The sequence below is a fragment of the Amphiprion ocellaris genome, chromosome 6, assembly GCF_022539595.1.
Source record: "Amphiprion ocellaris isolate individual 3 ecotype Okinawa chromosome 6, ASM2253959v1, whole genome shotgun sequence".
NCBI lineage: Eukaryota > Metazoa > Chordata > Actinopteri > Pomacentridae > Amphiprion > Amphiprion ocellaris.
Window position 1 is genome coordinate 35,072,754 of NC_072771.1, and position 26,267 is coordinate 35,099,020.

A 26,267-nucleotide genomic window follows, 5' to 3' on the forward strand; every position below is an offset into this window, starting at 1 on the left:
AAGGCAGAGGCCAGGGAGACAGACAGAGAGAGATGTTTTAAAAAAAAAAAAAAAAAAAAAAACCTGGCGGGTTATTGATGGTGGCTAGCCAGTGCTGGATGTGGCTGTCCAGAGGCAGGAGGGAGGCTCGGAGTCGATGTCCCCGGGGTCGTCTTTGTCTGGGGATCATTCCTGAGGGAGCTGGCTTCACTCTGCTGGCTCGTGAAGATAAGCACTCTCTCCACATGCTGAGAGACAACGATAAGGGGATTGCTTCACTAAATTATATAAAAAAAGAAGCCCCACCATTGGAGCTGCTAAAATGAGAGACTTTATCAGTTTAGCTGGGAAAGACCCTCGATCCCACTCCTCCAACCATAAATCACAATTTGTTTTCCACTACTGAGCATGCTCAGTATGGGGGGGAAACAGAATGTGCACACAGTTCTAATTATGTTTAATCTTATTTTGTGAAGAGAACACGCTCTATAACACCCTCTGGTAACACCTTTATTGCTTGGAAGCAGAATCTAAATGAATAAATTGTTTAACATGTAGTTTTAAGTAGATTTAAAGCGCTAAATAGTTTCATCAATTACAACTCTACCGATGAAGAAAAACCTGTCATTGTCTTTATCTGTTTATATACGAGCTTAACAGGAGGAATTACATGTTACTAGTAGAAATAAAATTAATTAATTCTGAATAATAAATCACAGATAGACTAGAGCTGCTAAAGTCCAGAACATGTAACATTAACATAATAAGACTATTTGAAATGGTAATAAATTTAGTTTATTTTTTTTAGTGTGAAAAGAATTCTTTTAGCTTATTTCTTATTTTTTGCAAATTAATTAAGATTTCTGCTTTTTTTCCCTCACAAAATTTTAAAAGAAGACACAGAAATGGATAAAAGCTCTGTTACTTTAATATAGAATATATGCGTAACATGTAAACATTAGTAAATTCATTTGAATAAAAACCTGAAAGATAAACTTGAATAATTCCATTAATGACTTAAATTGAACAAATTGTTTCCTTGTCTTCCATTCATGTCTAAAATAATCTAAGCCTCGTCTGTCCGTCACTTCTGCCGGGAACACGCTCATAGCTCAGCCTCCCTTTCTTCAGTGGCGTCAACACTGCAAAACAAACACAAGAAAACATCTCAATCTGTTCTGTTTAACAAAGAAAGAAGCTTATAAAGAGGTGAACACTGATTCTATCCGGATGTAGCGCGACTTTTATCCTGCAAATCTGTAGAAATGTTTAATGGATGTTAAGTGCTGGTTCATTGACATAAACAGGTGATGATCTGAATTCTCCAGTCAGGTTTCATTAAACAAGTGATTTAATGATTAGAAAGGAAAACAATGCACTGAAAATATTACGTCATTTGTTACAGTTTTTTTCTTTCTTTTCTTGAATGTTTACATCACAAGCTTTTCATATGTTGAGATTAGTGCTGCAATGATTTTTCTAAACTAATATATTAATTGCCAACTATTTTGAAAATCGATCAGTTTGAGTAATTGGTTAATAGCAAAACTCAAAATTTTCTTCTAAAATTGTAATACTTTCAGTTTTTTTTCTCCTCTATGAAAGAATATCTTTGGGTTGTGGCATCATCTCAGACTTTGGAGACACTAATTAAAATTTTTCACCATTTTCTGACATTTTATAGACCGAACAACTGATCAATTCAGCAAGAAATTCATCAACAGTGAAAATAATCATTGATTGCAGCCCTAGTCATATTTGCACTTTGTTGCATTTTGTTTTGAGGTAAAGTCATGTGGATGAAAACGCGTATAGCCGGCATTATTCACCTTCTCCAAACAGGCCTGCAGTTTCTCCACTCCTCTTCCTCTCCTGTCCTATCCAACATCTGGAGCCGAAGTTAGCTGGAGCTGCCATCAACCCTCCACTTCTGAAGAAGCAGTCATTCAGGGTTTCTGCAGAAATCAGCCAGTCATATTTAATGCTTTTTAATACCATTTTAACGCTAAACTGTAAAAATTTTAATGCCATGACTGTGAACTCAACAAATTACACAGGTTTGTTTTTTGTAAAAGATGATTTTTATGTGGAAACTGTCCCTACATTTCACTATTTCTGAATCCGGAAACCACCCCAGACCACCCATGGGCTGCAGTCATTCTCTGAATTCCATGTTTTCTTGCCATTGCTGCTGGAATTTGCATTTCCCTACTTCTCAATTCTCCTCCACTTTCCAAACATGCAATTTTTGGCAATTGTACCCGACTGGCCGGAGCAATTATCGCAATGCTTCGGCATGTTTATGCAGATGCACATATCTGACGAATCGCAGTCCACAATTATATATTATTAATATCAAATATTTTTCTTAAAAATGGCAGAAAGGATTTTTAATGCCACTGAGAATCAAATTTAATGATTTTTAATGCCATTTAAGGCTGTATTTTTCACAAAATCAATGCTATTTAATGCCCTGCAGAAACCCTGTCATTAGCACTCTGACCTCGAGCCCACGTGTTGCCTGTCGGTGGGCTGACACTGCAGCTGAGGTGATGGTGGAGAGGATCCTGGAGGTCACTGTAGACTGCAGGGTGTGTGGATATCTGACCCCTGGCTGGCTGCTGCAGGACGGGGCTGTCACTGAATGTGGGGTTCAGTTTGAGAGGACTGTCAGCGGTATGGAGGTAGGAGGGATAGTTGTTTGGTGGAGCCCTCTGTGTCCACCCATCACCCGCTCTTTCAACAACCCTCCCCACCACTCCAGCTCTGCTTCTACAGCCAGGAAGTTTCCCCTCTCTCCACGGATCACCGCTCGTCCAGCTCTTCTGGAAGCCAACATCTGGGCTGCCAAAGGAACAACTCAGGGCAAGCTTGAAATCCGAGTTGTCATCCTGCACTGCTTGTTCACAGAAGCTCTCATCTGCACTCGCTGCTTCAAACAGGAAGCTGGTGTCGTGGTGCGTAGGGAGCTGCTGTGGATGAAGGGAGTCGATGTGCTCACTGTTACTGTTGTGGGTCCAGGGGCTGTTGGGTTGGCTGGTCTGTCGGTTTGTATCAGGCTGGTTGGGATCTGCGGTCCGTGAGTACAGGGAGGTGGTGTCACTGAACAGCTAAAACCAGGAAGAAAGAGGGAGAACACTGAAAAGATCCTCTTTTACCCAGTAAAGATTTATGGAATATGCTATAATTAATAACATGCTGATGGAGCCCTGGTGGAGTAGCCATGGATACTGTTTTATAGTCACATACTTCATCCACTCCTGTATGTCAGCAACCTGTCTCAGAGTTGTGAACCAGAAGGAGTTATTCCAGGCACAGTTGTTCGGCGAGTAAAATCCTTTTTATTCATCCCACACAAAATGTCAGATGAGTAATAGTAGGGGGAGGCTATAAATGTCTTTTGGGAGGAAAAACACCCGGTAATGAGTTTAAATCAATCTTTACTGTAGAACGAGATCCTAGCTATATTTTTCTGTGTGATTTTGCTTCTTGCGGCTACTGGCATTTTATGGAATACCACAATTATGCTCAACATCGTTATTTTTCCAGTAAATGTTCAACATGCATTCTTGTATGTCTGACACACGAAAGCCTACGATCATTCAGCCAAGACCTACTGTAAGGGGAGTTGTTGCTCCATGGTCAAACAAAAGTCTCTGAGTAACACAGCAGACCTGTCCTTGGTCCTGCCTAATAGAACGTTAAGGTCGTCACCTAACTGTTCAGGATGAAGCATCTTCTGCTTTCGTCCTTCAGTGTTGAACATCCTGGACATGGGTTGTTCTGGGTAGTGATACTGAGGTATCTCTGGCATATGTCACTTCATCTCTCATTCTCTTGGTCTTTGTCTGTAGGTCATTTGCTGTATTTTGCAGGTACTCATCAACATGCTCTCCTGCTGTGAATGGCCTTTAGTCTATTCAAAATACTGAGTTTTCTGTTGTCAACATGCAGCAGATCAGTCTCCTTGTTACTGCTTATTTTTGTCTGTCAGTGTCGATCATGCTGCAAAGCTGGTATGATGTTGTGTGATCTGCCTGGATACAAAAATATCGTGGCTTGTTTATGATATCGACAAAATGATTAGAAAATGTTGGATAAACACAGGGGCTGCACAGTGGCTTGGTGGTTAGCACTTTTGCCTTGCAGCTAGAAGATCCTTGGTTTGCATCAGTTTGCATGTTCTCCCTGTGCATGCATGGGTTTTCTCCAAGTATTCCAACTTCCTCCCACAGTCCAAAAACATGCTGAGGTTAACTGGTAACTCTAAATTATCTGTAGCTGTGAATGTGAGTGTGACTGTGTCTCTATATGTAGCCCTGTGATAGACTGGTGACCTGTCTAGAGTGTCCCCTGCCTTCACCCTCAGTCAGCTGGGACAGACTCCAGCCCTCACCCCTGGCACTACTGCACCAGTATTTATAACTTATTTTATTTTAGCCCTGATTTTTTTTAATTGTGTGTGTTTTTATTGCTGGCCCTGCATTGTCATTTCATTCTGCAGTGGATCTCCGATGTAATTTCCCTGAATGACAATAATCTGATTCTGAAAACATAATTTTTATTATCTATTCATTATATTTGCGTTGCCGAGCATATTTAAGTTGCTTTGGACTGCTGTTAATCACCTTGAGGACTTTATGAGGGACCTCAGGGAGCAGCTCCATCAGCTGAGACAGTGGAGCCTCCAGGAGCCACTGGACTGATGGGGCTCTGCTCAGCATCAGCTGACCAACCAGAGGGTTGATACAAGGAAACTGCAGGAGACACTTTTCCTCCTGCAGAGAATGAAAAATGTGTAACTGCACAGAACAGATGTGAGGGGGTAAAATAAAGTGTGTAAATAATGTGAATCTTCTGTGTAAAAATGAAACAGTATGTTGTCTACTATATGAACAAGCACAGCTAAAGCTCCTATTCAAACATTTACTGTGTATTTATCCTGCATGAATGAAGCTAAAGCTGTAAATAAAACTACAAAAAGCCTTTCTCAAACAAACGGAAGACCAAACTATGTAAATAACTAGATAAAAACTTCCTCTTGTGGATGGAGCCAAAACATGACTGTAGATTTTCTTGTGTGTTCCTCTATGAAGGGCTTTGGTTTGAGGATGTTGTGCTCACCTGTGACAGCATCACACTCAGCCAGTCTCTGTTCAGGTAGCTGAGAAGGTCCCTGTTGCTGGACATCAGACTGTGGAAGCAGATCTGACTGATCCATTTGGCCATTTCCAACACTTCAGACACTATCAGCACCTGAAAGACAGTAGAAAACTAACTGGCTCCTGTTGATTTTTGTTTTCTTCTGTCAATGTCATTATGGCTGAAGCAAAAATGTATGATCTACTTGTTTCATAGTCATCAGTGAATGTTACGGGTATATTTTGGGTAGTTAAGTGTCAGAATCAACATTTTTCCTCTGATTTCTGCCACTTGAAAAAGTAAATCATGAATTGAGAAAGTAATGTGCAGAATAACTGAGAAGCAAAATGATCTTTTGTTCAAACTCTCATCAAAATCATCATAAAATTCACTCTTCACCAGAGTTGCATAGAAACCCTGTGGCTGTACTGAGTAAAACGACACTTAACCTGTCAGCATCACTATTTTTACCATTAATGCCATTTTAATGAAGATAAACGGCTAAATGTTGTGCTGAACATTTACCAGCATATTTGGTATTTTCTTTAGACACACTGCTGAAAAATATGAACTGTAACAGACGAGGAAATGAGTAATGTTTATATTGTATGTTCTACCTTCACATCCAGATCCTCGGACTTCATGCCAAACAGCACCAGAGACGAATAAACCAACACCAAGTTGCTGAAAGCTTCACTGGAAAATCTGCCATTACAAACGCACAAGCAGAGGCCGTGATGGTGAGCCTTTATGTACAGTATGTGTGCTTCATCTTGGAACATAAATCTACTTGAACAGCCATTTTGTGGTGACTGGTGCCCATTTAGGCACAAATAGAAGGTCTCCATAATGTAAATCATTTTAGGGTGCAGACTTGGTTGAAGGTTACGATACACTACCAGTCAAAAGTTTGGATACATCTTCTTATTTAATGTTTTTTCTTTTCTTCATGACTATTTACACTGTAGATTCTCACTGAAGGCATCACAACTATGAATGAACACATATGGAATTATGTAGTAAACAAAAAGTGTGAAATAAGTCAAAACAGGTTTTATATTGTAGATTCTTCAAGATAGCCCCCCGTTGCTTTGATTACTGCTTTGCACACTATTGGCATTCTCTCGATGGCTTCATGAGGTAGTCACCTGAAATGGTTTTCTAACAGTTCTGAAGGTGTTGGTATGACTGCAGCCGTATAGGTATGTATAGTGTTTTCTGTGCTCTGTGTTTCCTTTTTATTTGCCTATTGAATATGCAAAAAGGGCTGCGCCGCACCACCGCCAGGACTGGAGGCTGGAAGGACGGGGTGGTGCAGGATTGGTTGGGGCTACCGGGAAGGCCGTAATATTAAGGCGGGATGATGACGTTTTTCTCTGGGTCGGAGGGCGTGGCATCCATCCTACCCTGCTTCAACCAGCACAACTCATTTTGTTAGTCCGTGATTTGAGGAATAAGTATTATAGGAGTGAGCAGCCACTTTTGTGTTAAACTGTTTTCTCTTGCTTAATTTAGGACGGGGAGACAAGGCTGTGTTTTTCATTTGCCAATTTTTGTTTCAGTAGGTCAGTCTTATTTAAACAGATTAGTGGGGTTTTGTTTGTAATTTTTGGTTTTGCTCCCTCTAGATTTTAGTTACACATTTTCATTCTTTTACCACATCCTCTGTTTACACATTTCTTGTAAATAAACACTTAAACTTTTTTGAGAAAACGTATGTTGTGGCTGCTTGGGACCAGTGGAAGGATGGCAGTTTCATGTCAGGTTCAGTAACCCCTAGGCTGGGTGTAACTGTGTTCCCAGAGATGCTCAGCACTTGTTGGCTCTTTTGCCAACAAGAGGTGACTCTTGGTCTTCCTTTCCTGAGGCAGTCCTCATGTGAGCTAGTTTCACTGTAGTTCTTGATGGTTTTTGTGACTGCACTTGGAGATACATTCAAAGCTGTTGCTATGGCTGACCTTCAGTTCTAAAAGTAATGATGGGCTGTCGTTTCTCTTTACTTAGCTGATTGGTTCTTGCCATAATATGGATTCTAAAAGTTGTCAAATAGGGCTGTCAACTGTGGACCAACATGACTTCTGCACAACACAATTGATGGTCCCAACCCCATTAAGAAGGCAAAAAATTCCACAAATTAACCTTGACAAGGCACATCTGTGAAGTGAAAACCATTTCAGGTGACAACCTCATGAAGCTCACTGAGAGAAGGCCAAGGGTTTGCAAAGCTGTCATCAAAGCAAAGGGTGGCTACTTGAGGAATCTAACATATGAAACAGATTAAGAGTTAATTCACAACTGTTTGTTTGCTACATGATTCCATATATCTTGCTTCATAGTTTGGATCTTCAGTATGTATCTACAATGTAGAAAGTAGTAAAAATAAAGAAAAAACATTGAATGAGAAGGCGTGTCCAAACTTTTGACTGGCAGTGTAAGTCTTCAGGAAATGAATTCATGTCAATGTGCTGTTCTGAGGTGATGGAAACACCAACCCTCCTCCTGGGTTGTCTGGACAGTGCAGAATGAGCCAACAGCAGCTGTACTGAAGAGACAGAGCGGTCAGCCTCATCACCAGTCCTTCACTGGCTCGCTCCCAACACAGTTCATCCTGCTCCTGAACACACAAAAACACACACATACCTGCTGACGCTGAATTAAGTACAAGTTTTGCAGATACTATTTACACACAGTCTTTGGGAGGCTCATTAAAAGGAGACAAAACACTGATAAATCCAGCAAGGCAGCACATTTGTGTGTGTCCTGGTACCTGAATGATGATAGCAGTGCTTTCATCCACTGTGATCACAGAGTAGCAGTGAATTCCTCCAAGCATCTGCAGGGTCGGACAGGCAGGCCTCTCCAGCACGGTAATATTAAAGCTGTAAAACAAGCAGACATTATTCCCCATTTGGCATTTAAATGAAGGCTTATCACTGCTACTTTAGGTGTAACATGGCCTCTGCAGAAATGTTCTTTGTTGAAGTAACCATTGCATTTATAGCTGCAAGGGCCGTGTAACTTCTTAAGCAAAAATGTCAAAATGTTATTTCATATTCCAAATTTGACTCTAACTTCTTTTCTTCTTATTTTTTTGGACATATATAATCAACTTTATTTCAGAACAAGAATGGACAAAATGATTGATGAAAAAAGCAATCAGCTGACTTAACTGCAATGTAAATAATAGTTTAATTTATCATCCTTTTGGAAATTCATCTGAATCTGTCAAAACCACAACAGGAAAACCATTACAATTACAACAGATTTCAAAATGCAAGTGTAGTTAGTGTCAACCCAAACAGAATTGGAGAATCAGCATTTAATATCCATGTCAAGATCCTTTACCTATTTTTTGTATAATTTGGAGAGCAGTTAAATTTACCCATGAAGCTATCTGAAGAGCAAAATATATAAGAGCTGGAAATACACTGATACTGATATTTGGAGGTTGGTCTGTTTGGTAAAAAGCTTCCCCCGTTTTCTGTAAAAGCTGTATTTAACACCAAACTCTTGAAATGTGTCAGAAAATGTAAGATTTTCCATTGTTTTTTGTCTATAAATTCCTCTTTCTTGTCAAAACCTGGTTGCCAGCCTTACCCACAATGCAACTTGAGTACTAGAAATTCCTTAGGATTATTTCTAGAGCCACAAAGCCTTCAGAAATGTTTTATTCTTTCATCTATGCAGTACTTATTTCAGTGCTTACAATCAGTGGAGTTCCCCATTAATAAGCTGTCATATTTGGAGCATCTGTGTAGATGTCATGGAATCCTGACGGTAGTAAATTAACCGCTGAATCCTTTTTCATCGAGGCAGAAACAGTAAACGGTAAATCGACTGTATTTATGAGTACATTTAAAATGCTAGTAGAGCGAATCCATAGATGCCCAAATCACATAAAGTCATCTTGATGTTTATGCTGGTCATACCACCTCGCGTGAATTGTCTAAACATGGAAATTGGTGTTTTTTCTTGTCTGGCTGAAGAAGAAAACTCACCCTGACTCGAGTGTCTGCAGCAGCACTGGACAGTTCATAAACCCTTCAGTTACAAACAACACGTAGGGCACATTGTCCTCCAGACACTGTGGGGCTTTCTCGTTGTCTTTAGGGAAACAAACACATTCGGAGAAGAGACAATTAATTCAGTATAACAATGTGAATAATGTAGTTGTGTTGGCAGCAGACCAGTGTCAGAGATGCAAGTGTTGAAGGCGAGGTGGCTGATGCTCCTCTCCCTGCAGACTGTGGCCCACGGAGACTGGCCTGGATGGTCGTACTCCACCACCAGAGAGAAACAGTTCCAGGGGAAGTCTGGGCCTATATGCTGCTCGTACACCACCACACACACACCGTCGCACACACTGGTGGGACAGGATGGGAGTGTGAAAACAACACTTGGTTCAGCATTACATAGCAGCTTCAAATATTTCCTTTAACACAGCATTTACTCCTGTATGCCAACACCCTCTCCTTACAAACAAGTTGTTTTTTTACTCAGTGTTCTTAAACTATAAAGAACTACAAACTATTATCTATGTATTTTATTAATGCCAAGATAATAAATACTCATAAATTCTGGGTGTTATTTAAGAGGAACATGCTGAAATGTAGAAGTAAATAATGCTGAATAAAAATACTGAGAGACAACTGTACATTTTTACCTGCTGACCACACTGGCGCCATTCAGCTTTTTCTTGTTCTCCTCAGGACAAACTGCAGTCACAGCAGCACCTGAAACAATAAACACACAAACATATTTAACTGTGTGACACAACCGCGATCACGTTAAACTACAAATATAAAAACAAGGATTGTAGCAAGGGTTAGTCTGTGGCTGATTAATTTTTATTCCAGCTGGGTTGACTTTAGCCACAGTGGTGTGAAGTTTATTAGATGTGCTGCTGATAATGTTATTAGAGGTCAAAGTGTTGCTCACCAGTCACTTGGTTCAAGCTGCTGATTATTGATCTGCTGTCATCAGAGTCAACTGATTTTATGACAAGAATCTACAGAGGAGAAAAGTCAACCAGGATCTTATCAAGTAACATTGATGACCTCTTCAGTAATTGCACATGATAAACTTTGCACACAATTAATTCTGCATACTAAAAACATGTATTTTATCTTTTGTTCAATCAATCAGTCAAATTCATTTATAGAGCACTTTACAACAACATCAAAGAAGACCAAAGTGCTTTCCATCAGCATGATAAAACAAAACAATACAATTTGGTTACTACAAAACCATAAAACCATAAAAAAAACATAAAACCATAATGCAGCACGGATGAATCAGTAACATTTAAACAAGGCATTTTATAACGATATGAAACTAAAACCGTGCTAGGAGTCACTAGCAACTTTTGTTGTGACACTGACTTTATCTGTGATCTGTCCTGTCCTACTGTGGATCCATTCAGTTATCAGCTGCTGCAGCTCCAGTAGTTTAAGGTTGGGCTCCTGGTTCTTGTGACTGATGTAGAGGATGATCTGCAGCTTCTTCAGCAGCTGCTGTAGACTCTCCTCTGCACACGCCTCTGCTGCTTTGGTCAGGTACTCTTTATGAGAAAAACACGGTAAGTATCACAGTGTTTTATATACAGTATTAGGTCACAGTCACTGTGAAATCTCTGACATTTAAAAACTCATTCAGCACCGATGAAAACATGATAAAATTACAAAACTCTGCTTTATTTATAGCAAATACTTCTGTATTTAAATCATAAATTTCATATGTTTCTAGCCCTTTTAGTCAAACGTGAGCAAGTCAAGCCCACTAAAGGAGATTTATTTTAAATACTAGCGGTAATTTTCTTAATTATACAATAATCAGCCACAGCATTAAAAGCACCTGTCTCATATCATGTCAGTCCCTGCCAAAATAAGCTCTGACCCATTAGGGCATGGATAAAAGGTTGCAACACATTTACATAGGTGGTACGTGTCAAAGTAACATCCACATGAATGCCAAGACCCACAGTTTCCCAGCAGAACATTGCACTGTAACAAGATGACTAATGCTATAAAACCGCTGTCAGGGTTTTTATGTTGTGGTCGAAAAACATAAGGTTTAAGTAGCTTTAAAGTCAAACTGCTGGAGCTCAGACAGACCCAGTGCAGTACTGAGGTTGCACTTCAGCAGCAGCTCCTTGAATGTCACCAACACGTGCATCAGAGCCACCTGGTTGAAGAGCCGTTCCTGATCTGCAGGCAACAGTGGTAAAAAGTACAGCTTTGAAGTGTAGGATTAATGGATTTATTCTACAACATGCAGGTAAAGCCATGAATAAAACTCTCACAAATGTGTCACAAATTTGACATTTCATACCTCTGACCAGCTCTGCGTTCTGTGCAGGAGTCCTGCAGAGCGCCCTCTCCTGCTGCTTGAGGAGGAAGTGAGTTTGGTCGGGTGCCAGGCAGCTGAAGTCCCCCCACACCGGGAAGTTGAGCCCCAGCTCTCTGGCAAAGCTCAAACAAGGCTGAGCGAAGGCCAGCAGCTCACTGTAGGCTCGCTGCTGGCTGTCTGTACGGGATCAGAGGTTTAAATACACCAACCAGCCTTTGCTCCAACAAAGACACTGCAGTTCAGTTTGGTGAGTGAGAAAGTACACAGATGGCTCAACTGAAATCAGTATTAGCAGCGAGGTGTATAAAAATAAAACTCTTTTTGTGAAAAGATTTTAAATATTTTCTGTTGTTTTTAGTTCACTAATGTCTAATCACCTCCAATGATGGATTATATAAAAAGCTTACACAAAAAATAACAACCTCCAAATAAATTTAAGGAAGAAAACATGTGAAACTACTTCAGAAAAAAATCTAAAATAATATTAAAACGTACTTTCCAACCTGATAATGTAGTCTAGCTGGAGGTGTTGTGTTTGTGTTGCACCTGTAGCTTGGATCAGAACTACTCTGTTGTCCTGTTTCTCCTGGGGGTCTGACTGACTGATGAGTTTTTCTCTGGTAGCATTTCCTGACACAGCAGCACTCATGTATGATGGTCTCCTGTTTAGTGTTTGCTCTGGAGAAGTCTGCGGCTCCAATGATGGTTTGCTCACCTCTGGTTCTAATAAAAATGACGAGATGAGATCACAGCGTGTAACTTTAGCCTGAACCTGACACTATTTAAATATGAAGATGAACTTTCTTCCAGCTCGTTCTCCACATTAATGAAATCATGTCAGTGGGACAGCAGTCAGATTGGTGCTGCGACGAGCAATTATTTACATTATTGTTAAATCTACTGATCATCTGTCCATCAACCATATTGTCAGTGAAATGTCAGTTACCAAAGTTTAGTTTTTTGTTTGTACAGTCCATAGTCCTTCCAAAAAACATCAAATATGTACTTTAAAAAGAGAGCAGAATCTCAGATTTTACCATTTTTCCTGCAAACATTTCTTCAGATGATTAATAATTATCAAGCTTCTCATTTATTTTACTGTAATTGATCAATTAAAAACACTGCTAATAATGTTACTATTTGGAGGTTTATACAGTTTATATGTATATGTTCATAATATCAAATATTGGCAGTTGAATCTTCAAACTGTTCTGAAGGCATTAGATATGCTTGTAGAAATATGCAACATTCTGCAGGAAAATTACAACAATCGATGGTCGCTTTGGGGGTGATTTTTCTGGAACTACTTCTCCTCCCTTCCTCACTTCTTTGTCCGGATATTGAGTGCTGACATTGCTGAGGATGTTTCAGTCTTTTAAATACAGTCCAGAGACAAACAGTGAGGACATTTCTGGATAAAGCTCTGAAACTGATCCTGAGGAGCGTCAGACCGATTCTATTTGCGATCTGTCACAAACTATTTACATTTGATTCAAAACATTTAGAGCAGTTTATATTGTTGCCTCATCTGTTGCTTTATTTAAATTTTTAAAAAATGTAATTGTTTTTGTTATTTCTGTCAGTCACATTCCATTAATTCTGATGCTGAACATGATTTACATTAACTGCTGGAGCAGCAGTCCACAGTCTCTTCACTGCTTGGTGAATCTGTTTCCTCTATTGTCACATTTTGTTCTTGGCAAGTGATGGGGAAGAGATGTGAAGGAAGGAAGTGAGGAGCCACGTTGGCAAAAAAGAAAACATTGATTGTCTTTTATGTCCCAAATCTGGTGTTCATGTGTTGATACGACCACCAGATGGAGCCAAAGTTTAACCTCAACCATACGGCAACAATTTCAGTACTAAATGAATATTTCTGTTTTTCCTGAAAAACTAATAAAAATAATCCAGAAACATTAATCTTGAAAAAACAGACATATTAGACTCAGACTGAAGAACATTCATTTGACTAAAATGAGATTTTGACATCAGTGTATGTCCTTATTTATGAAATAATATGACAATATCTGAGTGTATACTATATACCAACCAGCAGGATAGAATTCATCAATTATCTGTCAGTCACAAACTCTGTAAGATCTGGTGGAGGGTGAAGGAATTTTTGAGACTCTTGAGAATAAAAAAAAAAAATCATTAAACTGTCCAATGGGTTTTATCAGATGGTTTTATGATTTTTTTTCATGAATATTTTAATATTGATGGTCTTACATATTTTTTTGGTTGTTTTTATGTTATTTTATTTATTTATTATGCACTTTAAGGACTGCACTTTCCATTTCGTTGTTCTCATACAATGACAATAAAGACATTCTGATTCTAATCATCTTCTTAGCTGATACTGATGGAGATTCGTAGTTATAAGTAAAAAAATATTCTTAGATAATGGAAAAAATAAGCGTGAATTAGTTACAGAAACTTTGTGAATATGTAAGAGATGCAAAGGGTGAAAAAAAAGTTGACCAATGGGCATCATTTGAGTAATCTTGGATAAATGTTGGAAAGCACAATCTCAACTAACGCTTCATAAATTGACTAATAGAGGTAGCTGGCCTCCCTTTAGATGTAATACATGAGAAATAAAAGAGAGTGATTTGTTTTGAAGAAATAAATCTGACCCAAACTGTATAAAATTGTCCTAAAAAGTCCTGGTCTGGCTGAGCTGTGATTCCCGCCTAAAGAGTAAGTTTACGTCCCAGTAAATCCACCACCAGGTCTATATTTAAAAACTGCTTCATACAAACACATTGCATATAAAAAATGAAGTCTTTGTCTAACAGTTTTACAAATTTTGTACAAATGATGCACCCACAACGTGAACAATTATCATTTCCCCTCGAGTGTGAATCTGATTGTTAATCTGCTGTTTCTGGATTCTACCACCTTAAAGTTTAAATTGATAACATGGACTATCTCCAGGCCAGCATGGTAAGTGTGTTAAGTCATTATCTGTGAAAACAAAATAGTGTAGAGTTTTTTCTTATGTGTATATTTTAGTTACGTGACTTAATTTACATTTATTATGGATGTACAAAATGTCAGACTGTCTGGTTAAATTACTAACGACAGTTTCTGTTTTGTTTAGATAAAAGGAACACTGGATAGTAAAAAAAAGACTGTGATGTATGGATACAAAAACTATGAGGTCATCAGACAAAAAATGCAATTAAGACTGCAGAAACATAAAGTAGGTGCTGAAAATCATCGTCAGACTTTGTGAGAGGAACTGCAGATTACCTGGAGAGTTGGCTGAAGCCGGAGGTGTCTCAGTAACTGGAGCAGCCTGCTGGGACCTCAGCATCATGAAGGTGGACAGAGGGTCAAGGTCCTCCTCTGGTGGACGTCTCATAAACAGCAGACCTCTGTGATCATCTCTGAAGGACGCAGTCTGCTCGGAAACGTGGACCTTCTCCTCTGTTTTACAGTCATTTTCACCCGCGTTGATGACGTATGTTTGAGCCGAAGACGTGGATGCAGCTCCTGAAAACCTCTCCTCGTCTTTGCTGCTGGTGGTGGCAGCAGATTTTACTTGATTATTGTCTGTGCTGGCAGGATGAATCAGGAATGTGTTCGGAGATACATCTGTATGGAGACATCCTTTGTTTGTGGGATTCAGCACGATGGATTTGACTGAAACAAGAAGAACGAATGCATATGTCAGAAATCTACAGCAAGACCAGGCTAGAAACAAGAAACGGAGTATAAATACTTAATTTTTTATTAATAGGCTAAATGTTTCTCTCAACTGGCCGAAGCCATATTGTTTATGTACGTTAAACCTTACTTGTTTTGTCTGATTACTAGTCTAAAATCAAAATATGTTCAGTTTATCCTCTGAGACAAATAAAGAAGAATGCAAATATTTACATTAGTGAAGCTGTTACTTCTATACTTTTGGCATATCGGATAAATATATCACTATTACAATAAACAGATTATTTTTTTTGTATAAAATAAATTACTCGTCAAATTGTTTTATCTCTACTTACTATAAAAAGAAACATTTTTGTTTGAAATCCATTGCCAGTTCTCCAATAAACATTCAATTAAAACCAAATGACACTCACCCGCCACATGCTCAAGTGGGAGTTTTCTGAAGTCTTCCATCATTTCCTCCCCATTGGATGAAAACTCAGACCTCAAGCTCTCTGTGAACTCACGACTGCAGCACAGCTTCACCTCCACGTTTGACTGCAGTTTGTCGCCAGTGCCGGCGAAGCTTTGTTTTTCTAATTTAACAACTCTCAAGGCTTCACTCAGAGGCTGGAAGTCAACGGCCGGTTCATACATTTGAGGCTCTGTGAGAAAAGTACAGTAACATACTCTGTAAATCTGACAGGACTAGAGCTTCATTTAACTCACCATATTCACAGATGGAAGGAGAAAGCATATTATTATCAACATTATTGACTGTCTCCAGAAAAGTATTCAAAAGCAAAATCTGGTGCAGCAGAATGTGTCACGATCTGAAAATACTGGATCCTACAGTGCAGCTTGAGAGTAAATACACATCATAAATAACACTGTAGGGTCTGAACCTCAAAACTTTCAGGTTATTTCATAGCATTAATCTTTTTTGTCCACTGGAAAGCACTTTGGCACGACAGCTCTTGCTTCAAATGTGTTTAAGTATAAATATTGGTGACTGGACTCGATATCTTTCAACTCTTGCCCCTCGTTTGCAGACCAAACTTCAAGTCTCCACATCCAACCTGACTTTTTGTAAATCTCCCTCCAGAGCTGCAGAAGACGTTAGAACTGTTTTTCAGTCGCAGTCTAGGGATCGAGATGTGAAGATTTGCAGCTTTAAACTCAGGAAACACGATGACATCTGGTGGTCTGCAAAACTTACAGCAGCTCTTAGAGGCTGAGGCCAAAGCACAGCAGCAACTCTCTCAGGCAGCTTCCAAGACATGGATTAATCTCAGTCTTAGACTAAAAGACTAATTTAACACAGCAGTCTGTTGACTAAAGTTTTCAGCCTAAGACGAGGCTTAATCACTGTCTGGGATCTGAGTCTAGTTTCTGTGTTGTTTATGTGCAATAAAAGTCCAAGAAGGCTTTTGTTCAGAGGTACTGCAGTAAATATATATAAATCCTCCAATAAGTCTTCATGTGTTTGTCCAAGGTCCTCTGTGGAATCATGTATTTTACTTTACGGTTGATATTTACATTACATTTCATAAAACACTCCTTGTATTCCTTGATTACTTGGTACCAGGAGGAAATGTTCCCGTAAACATCATTGTATTTTTTAATTATTCTTGTCATTTAAAAAAAAAAATCCCTTGAGCATATCGTTTAGCAAAACAGTGATGGCAGAGACGCCTTTGTGTCGTTCCTTAAAGACAAGTAAGCTGAACCATGTGCCCCTTTAATTACAAAACTATGAAGTTCAACATGTTGTTACCTGACAACAGAAATCCAACCACAAAGGTCGGATGCTTCTCTGCTTTCCAAAGTGCCACCTTCATCTCTCTCTGAGCTCTCGCTGACATCAAAGATCTACGCGACAATGATTAAAGTCAGAAGAGTTTCTTTGCACACAATAACACAAAGAGACAACTTTAAACTTTATAGTGAGTAAGCATTGATCCTTATGATATTTATATCTGGTGTGGTGTTTACGCACATTCCTTAACACACTTCTACTTCCATTAAAATGTGATATCTGCATTTTCATTTGTTCGTTCGGTCACTGAAATGTATAAAAATAAACTAAAACCTAGTCAGAGTATCTGTTTAATTGTTGGTTTGACTAGAATGCGGCCTGATATCATAACTTACAATCTAAAAGGTGACAATTCTTCCTTCTGGAGGTCAGATGTGGACAGACGGATCTGGGTTTGATTCTTCTTAGGAGTCTGGCTCAGAGTCAAGTCCAGCTCCATTTCAGTTGGAAGCAACACATGTCCTGAGAGAAATATTAAATTTAGGATATTTGCAGAGGCCTGCTGTGACTATTAGTGTCAGGTTTCAGTTTTTAAAAAAAACAACTACTGGCTACGAAAACAGTCTAAGAAACAGATTCTGTTGATTTGACACAACTCAAAGCTCTCTTGAACCTGGAACATCTGACTCCATCAGTCCTCCATTCATTATTCGTTCTTCACCAACCTCCTCTGGTGGTTCATACTGTGAAATATCCACTGATACATCTGAACCGGCAGCTAAAGAAACAAATATATCTGTTTATTTTTCTGCTGTGTACCCTTGTGTATTTTTATTTAATCTAAAAGCATTTGCATCTTGTCTTTACCTTTATGAAGCAGATCCAGGACTGAACACCGGTCGTCCAGCGGTTCAGGAGACACGTTCATATGACCACCGATGCTTGAAAAGGAGGTGTAGTTTTCTGTGGTAAGCTGCAGATTGTCAACCAGAGCAGCTAACAGCAGCGACTAGACAAAAAAAAATGATGAGCAATAAACTGACGACATAATTGGTGTTTAAAGGTTGTGGTTGTTGTAATTACTTCTCCCTTTGTGAGTGACTCCTTCACAAACTCCTCATGAACGCCTGCATGAAGGTCAGTGGCGTCCAAATCTGGAGGTTTTTCGTAAGACACACAGCGCCTGAAACAGCTGTACGAGGTTTGAGCATTATTGTTACATGAGGAAACGACGACAGGACAGTTCTTTCTTGTCGGTAATGAGCAGGTTTCATGATGTACCTGAACACAGTGTCCTCAGAAATGACGTCTCCTGTTGGGCTCAGCAGAGGGTCGGCCACAGGAAGCATCCTCAGTCTGGACAGTTTGGCTTTCAGTGTCGGTAAATGTCTCTTAAACTGTAGTAAGTGATCGGCAGCCATAAGTTCCTCTGGTAGGCGGAGATCTTTGAGAGATATAAACACGTTTTGGTCAGAATCAAATATTTATTTATATTTATTTAACTGTGACATGAAATAAGTTACCTTTGCTCTTATTTGCAGCTTCCATCTGCTCAACTGTCCACTTGGAAAACAACTCCTGACATGCATCATTGATCTGTGATTCTTTGAAGAGGCAAACATGCAGATCCAGATTTAAATCCTTCAGTGAGTCGGGATTAGAACTGGGTATCACCTCGACATCTTGTTTCACAGTAAATCTGAAACACAACAAAACTAGTATTAAAATCTGTCATTGGACACTGAAATTATAAATTTATTATGTTTCGAAGTAACAGAACCTTTCGACTGAATTAACTGGTTGGTTTTTCCGTCCCAGATCATCAAGCACAGAACCACCGACGAAGAGTTTGCAGGTAGAGATCACCTTTCCTATTGAGGGGGTTAATATAGAAACAGTATTGCAATAAATTGAGTAACACACAATCACAAGTTTTATACAGCAATGTGAACCAATCAGCCACAGCATTAAAACACTGAAGTTCTGCTTGAAAACTTTAGGTCCTGGCAGTCATCTGGATGTTGATGACACGTACTATTCACCTATACATGTTTGTACAGAAAGCCACCACATTGCAGCAGCAGTGGACCATACATACCATCTCACTACATAATCTACTCCAGAGGCCACAAGAAAGAGAAGAATGGATGTGATTCAGTGGAACAAGCCTGAATCGTGGACCCTGCCACCCACAAGACCTCACGGTAAATGCCCAAACTGTTCAGAACTATTTTAGCAGCAACAGAGGGACCTACATAATAATAGTCAGGTGGTTTTCATGTTGTGTCTGATAGGTGTCAAGCCAAATGACTGTAGGTGGGATGCAACTGCTTCTCTGTGCACCCTGCTGCCTTTTAGAGTAAAGGTGCAGTGGCAGATTTAGTAAAAACTGTTAAAGGAAAATTTTTGAAGAGTTATGTAGAGGGTGACAAACAATATTAAAATCATAAATAATGTGAATATTATGAGGTAAGCAGGTCACCTATATCACCAGAGAACACACTTTTTAAATGAATGCATGGTTAACACAAAACAAGACACTAGTTGTGCTAAATAATTGGCTAAAATGTAATGTAAACATTTGCCACAACATATAAAACTAATAATAATAAAAAATAATACAATATTTCTGACTCGTGCATACCTCTGATCCACGGTGTCCTGTAGGTGACTTCAGGCAGCTTTCCACTGTGGGGATACTGGTCACTGGTTCCAGTCAGGTAAGGAGTTGGCAGAGCCAGCAGGTTCATCTTCACCTTCAGACTGGTGCTGGACTGAAATAAACACACAACACTTAGAACAGTGGTGTCAAACTCATTCTAGTTCATTGGCCACATTCTACCCAATTTGATCTCAAGTGGGTCGGACCAGTAAAATCAGACCATAATAAAATATAACGAACCACAACTTAAAATTTTTCTCTTTGTTTTTGTGAAAAAAGGACATTCTGAAAATTTTCACATTTTATGAACAGCCTGGAATTTCCTCAGAAAAACATGTGCTATTTCAACAGCATTATGCTTCAGTTTATCATTTACACATTACAACTTACAGAAACATTCAGTCACAAAGTTTATGTGCTGCACACCTGGGATGAAGATGGGGTTATAAATGCACACAAGAAGAATAATCAGTCTAATTTACTTGGTGGGTTTTCTGCGGTGCAGATGAGGAAGAATCTGGGTTGTCAATGAAATCACAATGTGAGGGATAACCTCATCTTTGACAGTCTGGTCCATATTTGTGCAAAACTTCTGTCCTCTGTGTTTTAAGATGTGTTTAAACATTGAATTTTTTGCACAGTTACTTTTGTAATGTTGAATGCATTCTTTTAAAAAAAAAAACCAAAACCTACGGTTGTTGTATTTTACTTTATGATCAAAGCAACTTGTCAAGATCTAGAAATTACTTTAAATTTACGTTCATTTTCACATCTGTGTAGTAATCCTGGCCACCTGTACAGGAAGAGCGTTAAATTATCCCCCTGCCTTGTAAATGTATAAAATTTATACATTAAAATATACATAAAAGTTGTGGTAGTGCAGTGGACAAATATAAAACTGCAGTTTATGTCATCTCTGTAATTTTTACACTTTGCAAAGTCCATATGTTTAACACCCCTGACTTAGAAGAAAGCAGGCAGAACAACACAATTTAATGAGATGTTCACAGGTAAAATAAACAAGCCACAAAACTACCTCAAAAACATAGTCCAGAGCTTTATATCTGATAGCAGAAAAGACTTCAGTCAGAGCACAGCTGTCCTTATCAGACCTGCAAACAGCAAAAAATAACAATACAAACACCAAAAAAACTGATTTTCAGGAAAAGCAGCTTCATGTTTTCATATCATTATTGTTTATTATTTGATTCATTAACGTAATATTTATCGAGCATAAATATATCACTAACATAAAAGCATCACATATTTTAATGCGACGTTAGCTTGTTTAGCTAGCTAACGTCTTAGCTAGTCGAATTAAAATGTTTTCCGAAGCTTTTAACTGGACAATTTAAGCTCTCAGCAGCTCAGATTTAACAAGTAAGACTTCTATAATGGTATTTTGTTGGTTAATATGACACTTACATGATGGCAGGAGGCTTGTTTTAGTGTTTTAATCAGACTTCATGTCTGATTAACACTTCATGTCAAAGACTCGTTGCTGGGCCTGACTTCTGCGCATGCGCTCTTGGACCAAACAGCGCAAACCTAAACGTTGATATAATTTCACAATAAATATAAATAATTTTAAAATCTGTTTTAATAATTGGCTTTTTTAAATCAAAAGATTACAATAGGAGAATATCATAACATTAGAGTGACTTTTTTCAAAGCTTTTTTCCCACAAAAATATACATAATAAAGAGGTAAATTAAATATTAACCATCCAAAAAACAGACTAAAATAAAACACTGGTAATAACACACACACACACACACACATTGCTCACATGAGAGAAAAAAGCACTCAATGTTTGTTTTTTTAAATTAGGGGGAACAAGTGGTCAGTAAGAGTCCGTGTGCAGATTTAAGTGCTCAATAAAAAGCTGTCAGATTTACTTGAATCTATATTTTGTCAGCATATAGTTATTTAAGGGAAGAGAAACAACCGTAAACCAGGTGTTTTGTTACTAGAATGCTATTAATTTACAAGGGGGCTCTGGCATTTGACCACACAAAACTAAGGGAGGTAAAATGAAGCATAGGCCGATGAAACGATTACAAGATTCAATAGACATTTCATCAGTATGAATAAGAAAACGAAGAAAGATTGTTGCATAGTTTCACTTAAATGCATCATCAGCTGCTTTAATGGCAGTTTGCATCCGACTTTTGCTATATGAAGGTATTCATTACATATTATGGAGATACAGGGTTGTCATGGTATTCTGTTGGACACATTAATAACAAGAATTAACCAAAAACCTTCACTGATTTCCAGATTTCTGCAGGAACACTGGGTATTTTTCACCACAGGGAGGCACCATTGACCAGACTATTAGAACAAAGTGCTGACACTGAGGATGTGAACTGATTGGTGCAAGGTCTCAAATCCAAAACTGAAAATTAGATGAGCAGGACAAAGTTTTATTAGTTTTAAGACATTTAATCATTTCATTCTCCATCAGATTTGAATGAAAATGTAAAATATGTTACTGTTGTTCTTTCTCTGAGAAAAACCGGGTCAGTTTTTCTTTCTTTCTTTTTTCCATCCTTCTTTGTCTCCTCTGTGAGCTTGTAAATCTTGCGTGTGACCCGACTGGACGGTCTGGAAGTTAATGGACTCTTAAACTTCTATGTTTGGAGTTTACTAGTTTCTCATCCAGGTGAGAAAAACGTTGAGTTTCATGGGCTGCAGTTTAAGATGCGTTCACTGACAGGTGACTCTGGCAATGCGTGTTTTTACACTTCAGTCAGAAACTGCAGGAAAATTCCAGTTGACACCAAACTGCACTAAATGTGTAATTAGCACCTTTTGAAACCATCCAGTCACCAGGTACAAGAAGTACAATGTATCTGATTTTATGTGTAAACAGCAAACAGGCTTCAACAACTGCATGAAAATATGAAAACTTTAACCTCAGAGCAACAAAAATAAAAACATGTAATTTCCAGTTAAGCACCAGGACTGAAAGAGTTGTGATTTGTGGTTGTTGTGTGTCTAACTGTGCATCTTGCAGGTGTTTTCTATCATTGTGATGATCTTTTTGGTCCCCTTAAGGTCATTTTATGGCTGTTTTGGTTTTTTTTTGTATCTTATGTATCAGATTCAGGACATTTTGTGTCTGCATATCTTTGTGGCAGTTTTTTTTAAAAACCATTTTCAGCAATCAGAATTAGAAACTTTAACTGTCAAGTAGATTGTCACATAACAAGCATAACAGTAAAATCTTATGCCATTGTGTGTCTCATTTATAAAGTTTTGCGTCTCTTTGTGGTCATTTGCTTAAAATTTTGATCATTAGTTATATTTTGGAGGTGCTGCATCTCTTTGTAGCCATCCTGTGTCACATTTGAGTTATTTTATGGCTTGTTTTATTTATCTTTATGGTTGGTTTTGCTCCAGTTTTAGTCATTTTGTGTTTCATGTTGACATTTGTGTATCTATTTTTTCACATTTGGGACATTTTCTGTCTTATTTTGATCATTTTGATGATCTTTGTGGTTGTTTTGTTGTTCTATTTTGGAGATTTTGTATCTCATTTTAGTTTTTAATTGTGTGCCTCTTTGTGGCATTGGACATGTTTTTTATAGTTCTTTTTGTCAGACTTTGCTTGTTTTGTGTCACATGTAATCATTCTGCATCTCTTTGTGGCCATTCTGTGTCTCTTTAAGATCGTTTGTGTTACATGTGGGTTTTTATTGGGCTTTATTTTGGTTGTATTTCAATCTCTGTTCCACATTTGTTATATTTTATGTCTTAATTTGGTAGTTTATTTATCTTTATGCTTGGTTTTATTCCATTCCAGGCCTTTAGTGTCTCATTTTGATTGTGTTGCATCTCTTTAAAGCCATTCTGTGTCACATTTGGGTTATTTTAAAGCTTGTTTTATTCATCTTTATGTTTTTTTTTTGTCCAATTTTTGTCGTTTTGTGTTTCATATTGACCGTTTTGCATCTATTGTGTCACATTTGGGACATTTTTTGTCTTATTCTGATCATTTTTAATATCCTTGTGGTTGTTTTTTGTTCCATTTTGTATCTCATTTTAGTTGGTAGCATAGAATTTTGATTATTTTGTGTTATGTTTTAATAGAGTTGCATCTTTTTGTAATTATTCTGCATTTCTCTGAGATAATTTTTGCCCTAATTTCCTCATTTTATGTCTCATAATATTAATTATGTGCCTCTTTGTGGCATTGTGCATGTGTTTTTTTAGTTCTTTTTATTAGATTTTGCTTGTTTTGTGTCAAACGTGATCATTCTGCATCTCTTTGTGGTCATTCTGTGTCTCTTTGAGATCATTTGTGTTACATGTTGGTTACATTTTTGTTGTTTTTTGATCTCTGTTTCACATTTGTGATATTTCTTGTCTTAATTTGGTAATTTATATATATTTATGCATGGTTTTTATCCTATTTTGGTTATTTTGTGTGTCATTTTGATTGTGTGGCATTTCTTTGTAGTCATTCTGTTTCTTTGAGGTAATTTTTGTTCCAATTTAATCATTTTGTGATCGTTTGCATCTCATCAGTGCCTCATTTTGGTTGTTTTGTGTCTCTTTCTATGATATAGAGTGTAAATCTGGAAAAAGACCAGGCGCCCTCTGACTCCTTGAGCCTCTGGGCTTGTGCCCGTCTGGCCCGTTCTGAGTGCCACAACTTCATCATATTTGGTGTGGGTTGTGTCTAATGTTGCACAGCTCCACATTGAGAGGAACTGCTGGAACAGGTAAGAATCCAGAGACCTTATAAAGATGGGAGAGGTGACAAGAACATCAGAGGGCTGCTAAACACAAGCTGAAACACAGCTGCAGCAGCGGTTTAGAGGCTAAGGATGAAGCACGCTCACAAAACTACAAGATTAAAATTCTCCTGATGAACTTTGGTGACATGTTCACTGGTCAGATGAAACCAAAATGAATTAATTTGGATCAGACGGAGCCCAACATGTTGTTTGTCCAACAAATACCACAGTGAATGTGCTGATATGAGGCAGTTCAAAGGGTGGAGGGGCGCTGACATTCATAGACGGCACTACAAATAAACACACAATGAAAAAATGACTCCCAGTCTCAAGAAGCTTGGCAGCAGGAGAAGAATTTTCCAACATGACAACGATGCCAAACACACTGCAACAATCACACGAGAGTTTCTAAAGCAGAAAAAAAAAGCGCCAAAGACTCTTCTGGCTTGAAGAATCCCTCCAGCGTAGAGCAGCTGGAAATAATCATCTGTGAAGAGCATCTCTGTACAGATCACCAGATCAAACCCAGAAAAATCAGATGTGTCATTGAAAATAAACACACACACAAAAAAAGGAATCTCACATTAATGAAGAGACTCACTTTAGTGGTACTAAGGTTGAAAATTAGAGCCTTTTTAAATTAAACATTAGCTCTAATACACTAGTAACGCAGTAAACATAGCATATGCTTTTGAATTATATGTATCCTCACTCCACAGATCCCTCTGAGAAACTTCTCCTCGACGACATGCTTCAGTGATCAGCTACAAAACTCAAATCCCCAAATGACAGCATGATTGCACACAGAGCGCTTCGAGACATGATCGAGTTTCACGGGTATTGGCTTAAAAAAAGAGACAAAAAGAGAGTTTCACAATAAAAATCCTCTCGATTCTTCAAGTCGACGCCTAAAAAAAGTCTCAGGTGGAGAACTGACATGATTTTAAACTGTGGTTCTTTGTGTTTTCTGACATCTGACCCACTGTGACCCACATCAGCAACTTTTATTCACGGGATTTTGTTTTTAGTCTTGATCTGTAATGTTTTTTGAGATTTTTTTTACTGTAATTTCTACACATTTGCACACAAGCTTAAAAGAGACACACACAGCAAGTTGTTATCCGACACCGACGAATACAGGTTTAGTAGTTTCTGCCCTCTTGGTGCAGAATCACGTTTCTTTGTTTCTTCCTCTTGTTTTGTTCTCTGAGTATCAGTCGAAGTTCCTGCTGGAGCTCAAATCTGAGCAAAATTTAAACACAGTGGTTTATTTACATTGTACAGCCAGTTTGTTTATTTCTAAAATAAGTATTCCCATAAGTATTTTACAGTGAAACTATTACACACACACAGGTGATACTGTCAGTTTCTCAGCCGTGTTTGAATTCAGTTAAGACAAATTTTAATAACATGTAAAGAGAATTTTCACTTTAGATGAAGCTAAATGCAGCTACTGTGAGCAGCTTGTTAGCAAAGCTTAGCATAAAGACATTCTCTCATTTTGTTTTCTGGATGAAGCAAATATAACACATTATGTAGTGATGTTTACAGGTGTGTAAGATAGTTATAAATGCCAGTAAGTGGAACTTGAGGTAATTTATCTTTTTGTCAAATCAAACGACAATGTGACTTTTATTGTTAAACAAGTCATTTTGTAATTTCAGAGGATGATATTAACTATTATTATTATGATTATATCCTGATTTTGAGCTCCTTCTTCCATTTTCTTCTTCTTCTCTTTAAGCACACTGTAGAAATACTCCAATACAAGTAAAAGTCCTGCAATCAAAATGCAAATTAAAAGTATAGATTGCCTGCCGCAAAAATAAACTGACTCGCTTTGCTGAAAATTTCATCTTTATGTGCATATTATTTACATAATTCAGCACTAAAACCATATTTTCTTAACTTGACTACGTGAATAATGAAACTTAAATTTGAAATACTTGATTTGCATTGAAAACAGCTTGAAACTATCAGA

At 38.2% G+C, this 26,267-nt stretch overlaps 1 protein-coding gene across 1 annotated transcript; it reads right to left on the minus strand.

Moving 5' to 3' along the window:
• Positions 1–889: 889 nt before the first annotated feature.
• On the minus strand, positions 890–21,053 carry shoc1 (shortage in chiasmata 1). The gene is made up of 29 exons (XM_023288145.3): positions 20,967–21,053; positions 20,578–20,653; positions 19,524–19,653; positions 18,660–18,750; positions 18,403–18,578; positions 18,161–18,323; positions 17,963–18,071; positions 17,747–17,888; positions 17,553–17,657; positions 17,275–17,401; positions 16,898–16,992; positions 15,555–15,785; positions 14,725–15,117; positions 12,016–12,192; positions 11,452–11,646; positions 11,235–11,327; positions 10,503–10,681; positions 10,060–10,129; positions 9,785–9,854; positions 9,309–9,484; positions 9,120–9,225; positions 7,889–8,000; positions 7,614–7,735; positions 5,739–5,826; positions 5,104–5,235; positions 4,608–4,757; positions 2,483–3,089; positions 1,809–1,934; positions 890–1,121 (listed from the first exon to the last, which is right to left on the minus strand). Coding segments are annotated over exons 1-29 (4,329 nt in total). The 5' UTR covers positions 20,969–21,053; the 3' UTR covers positions 890–1,035.
• Positions 21,054–26,267: the final 5,214 nt, after the last annotated feature.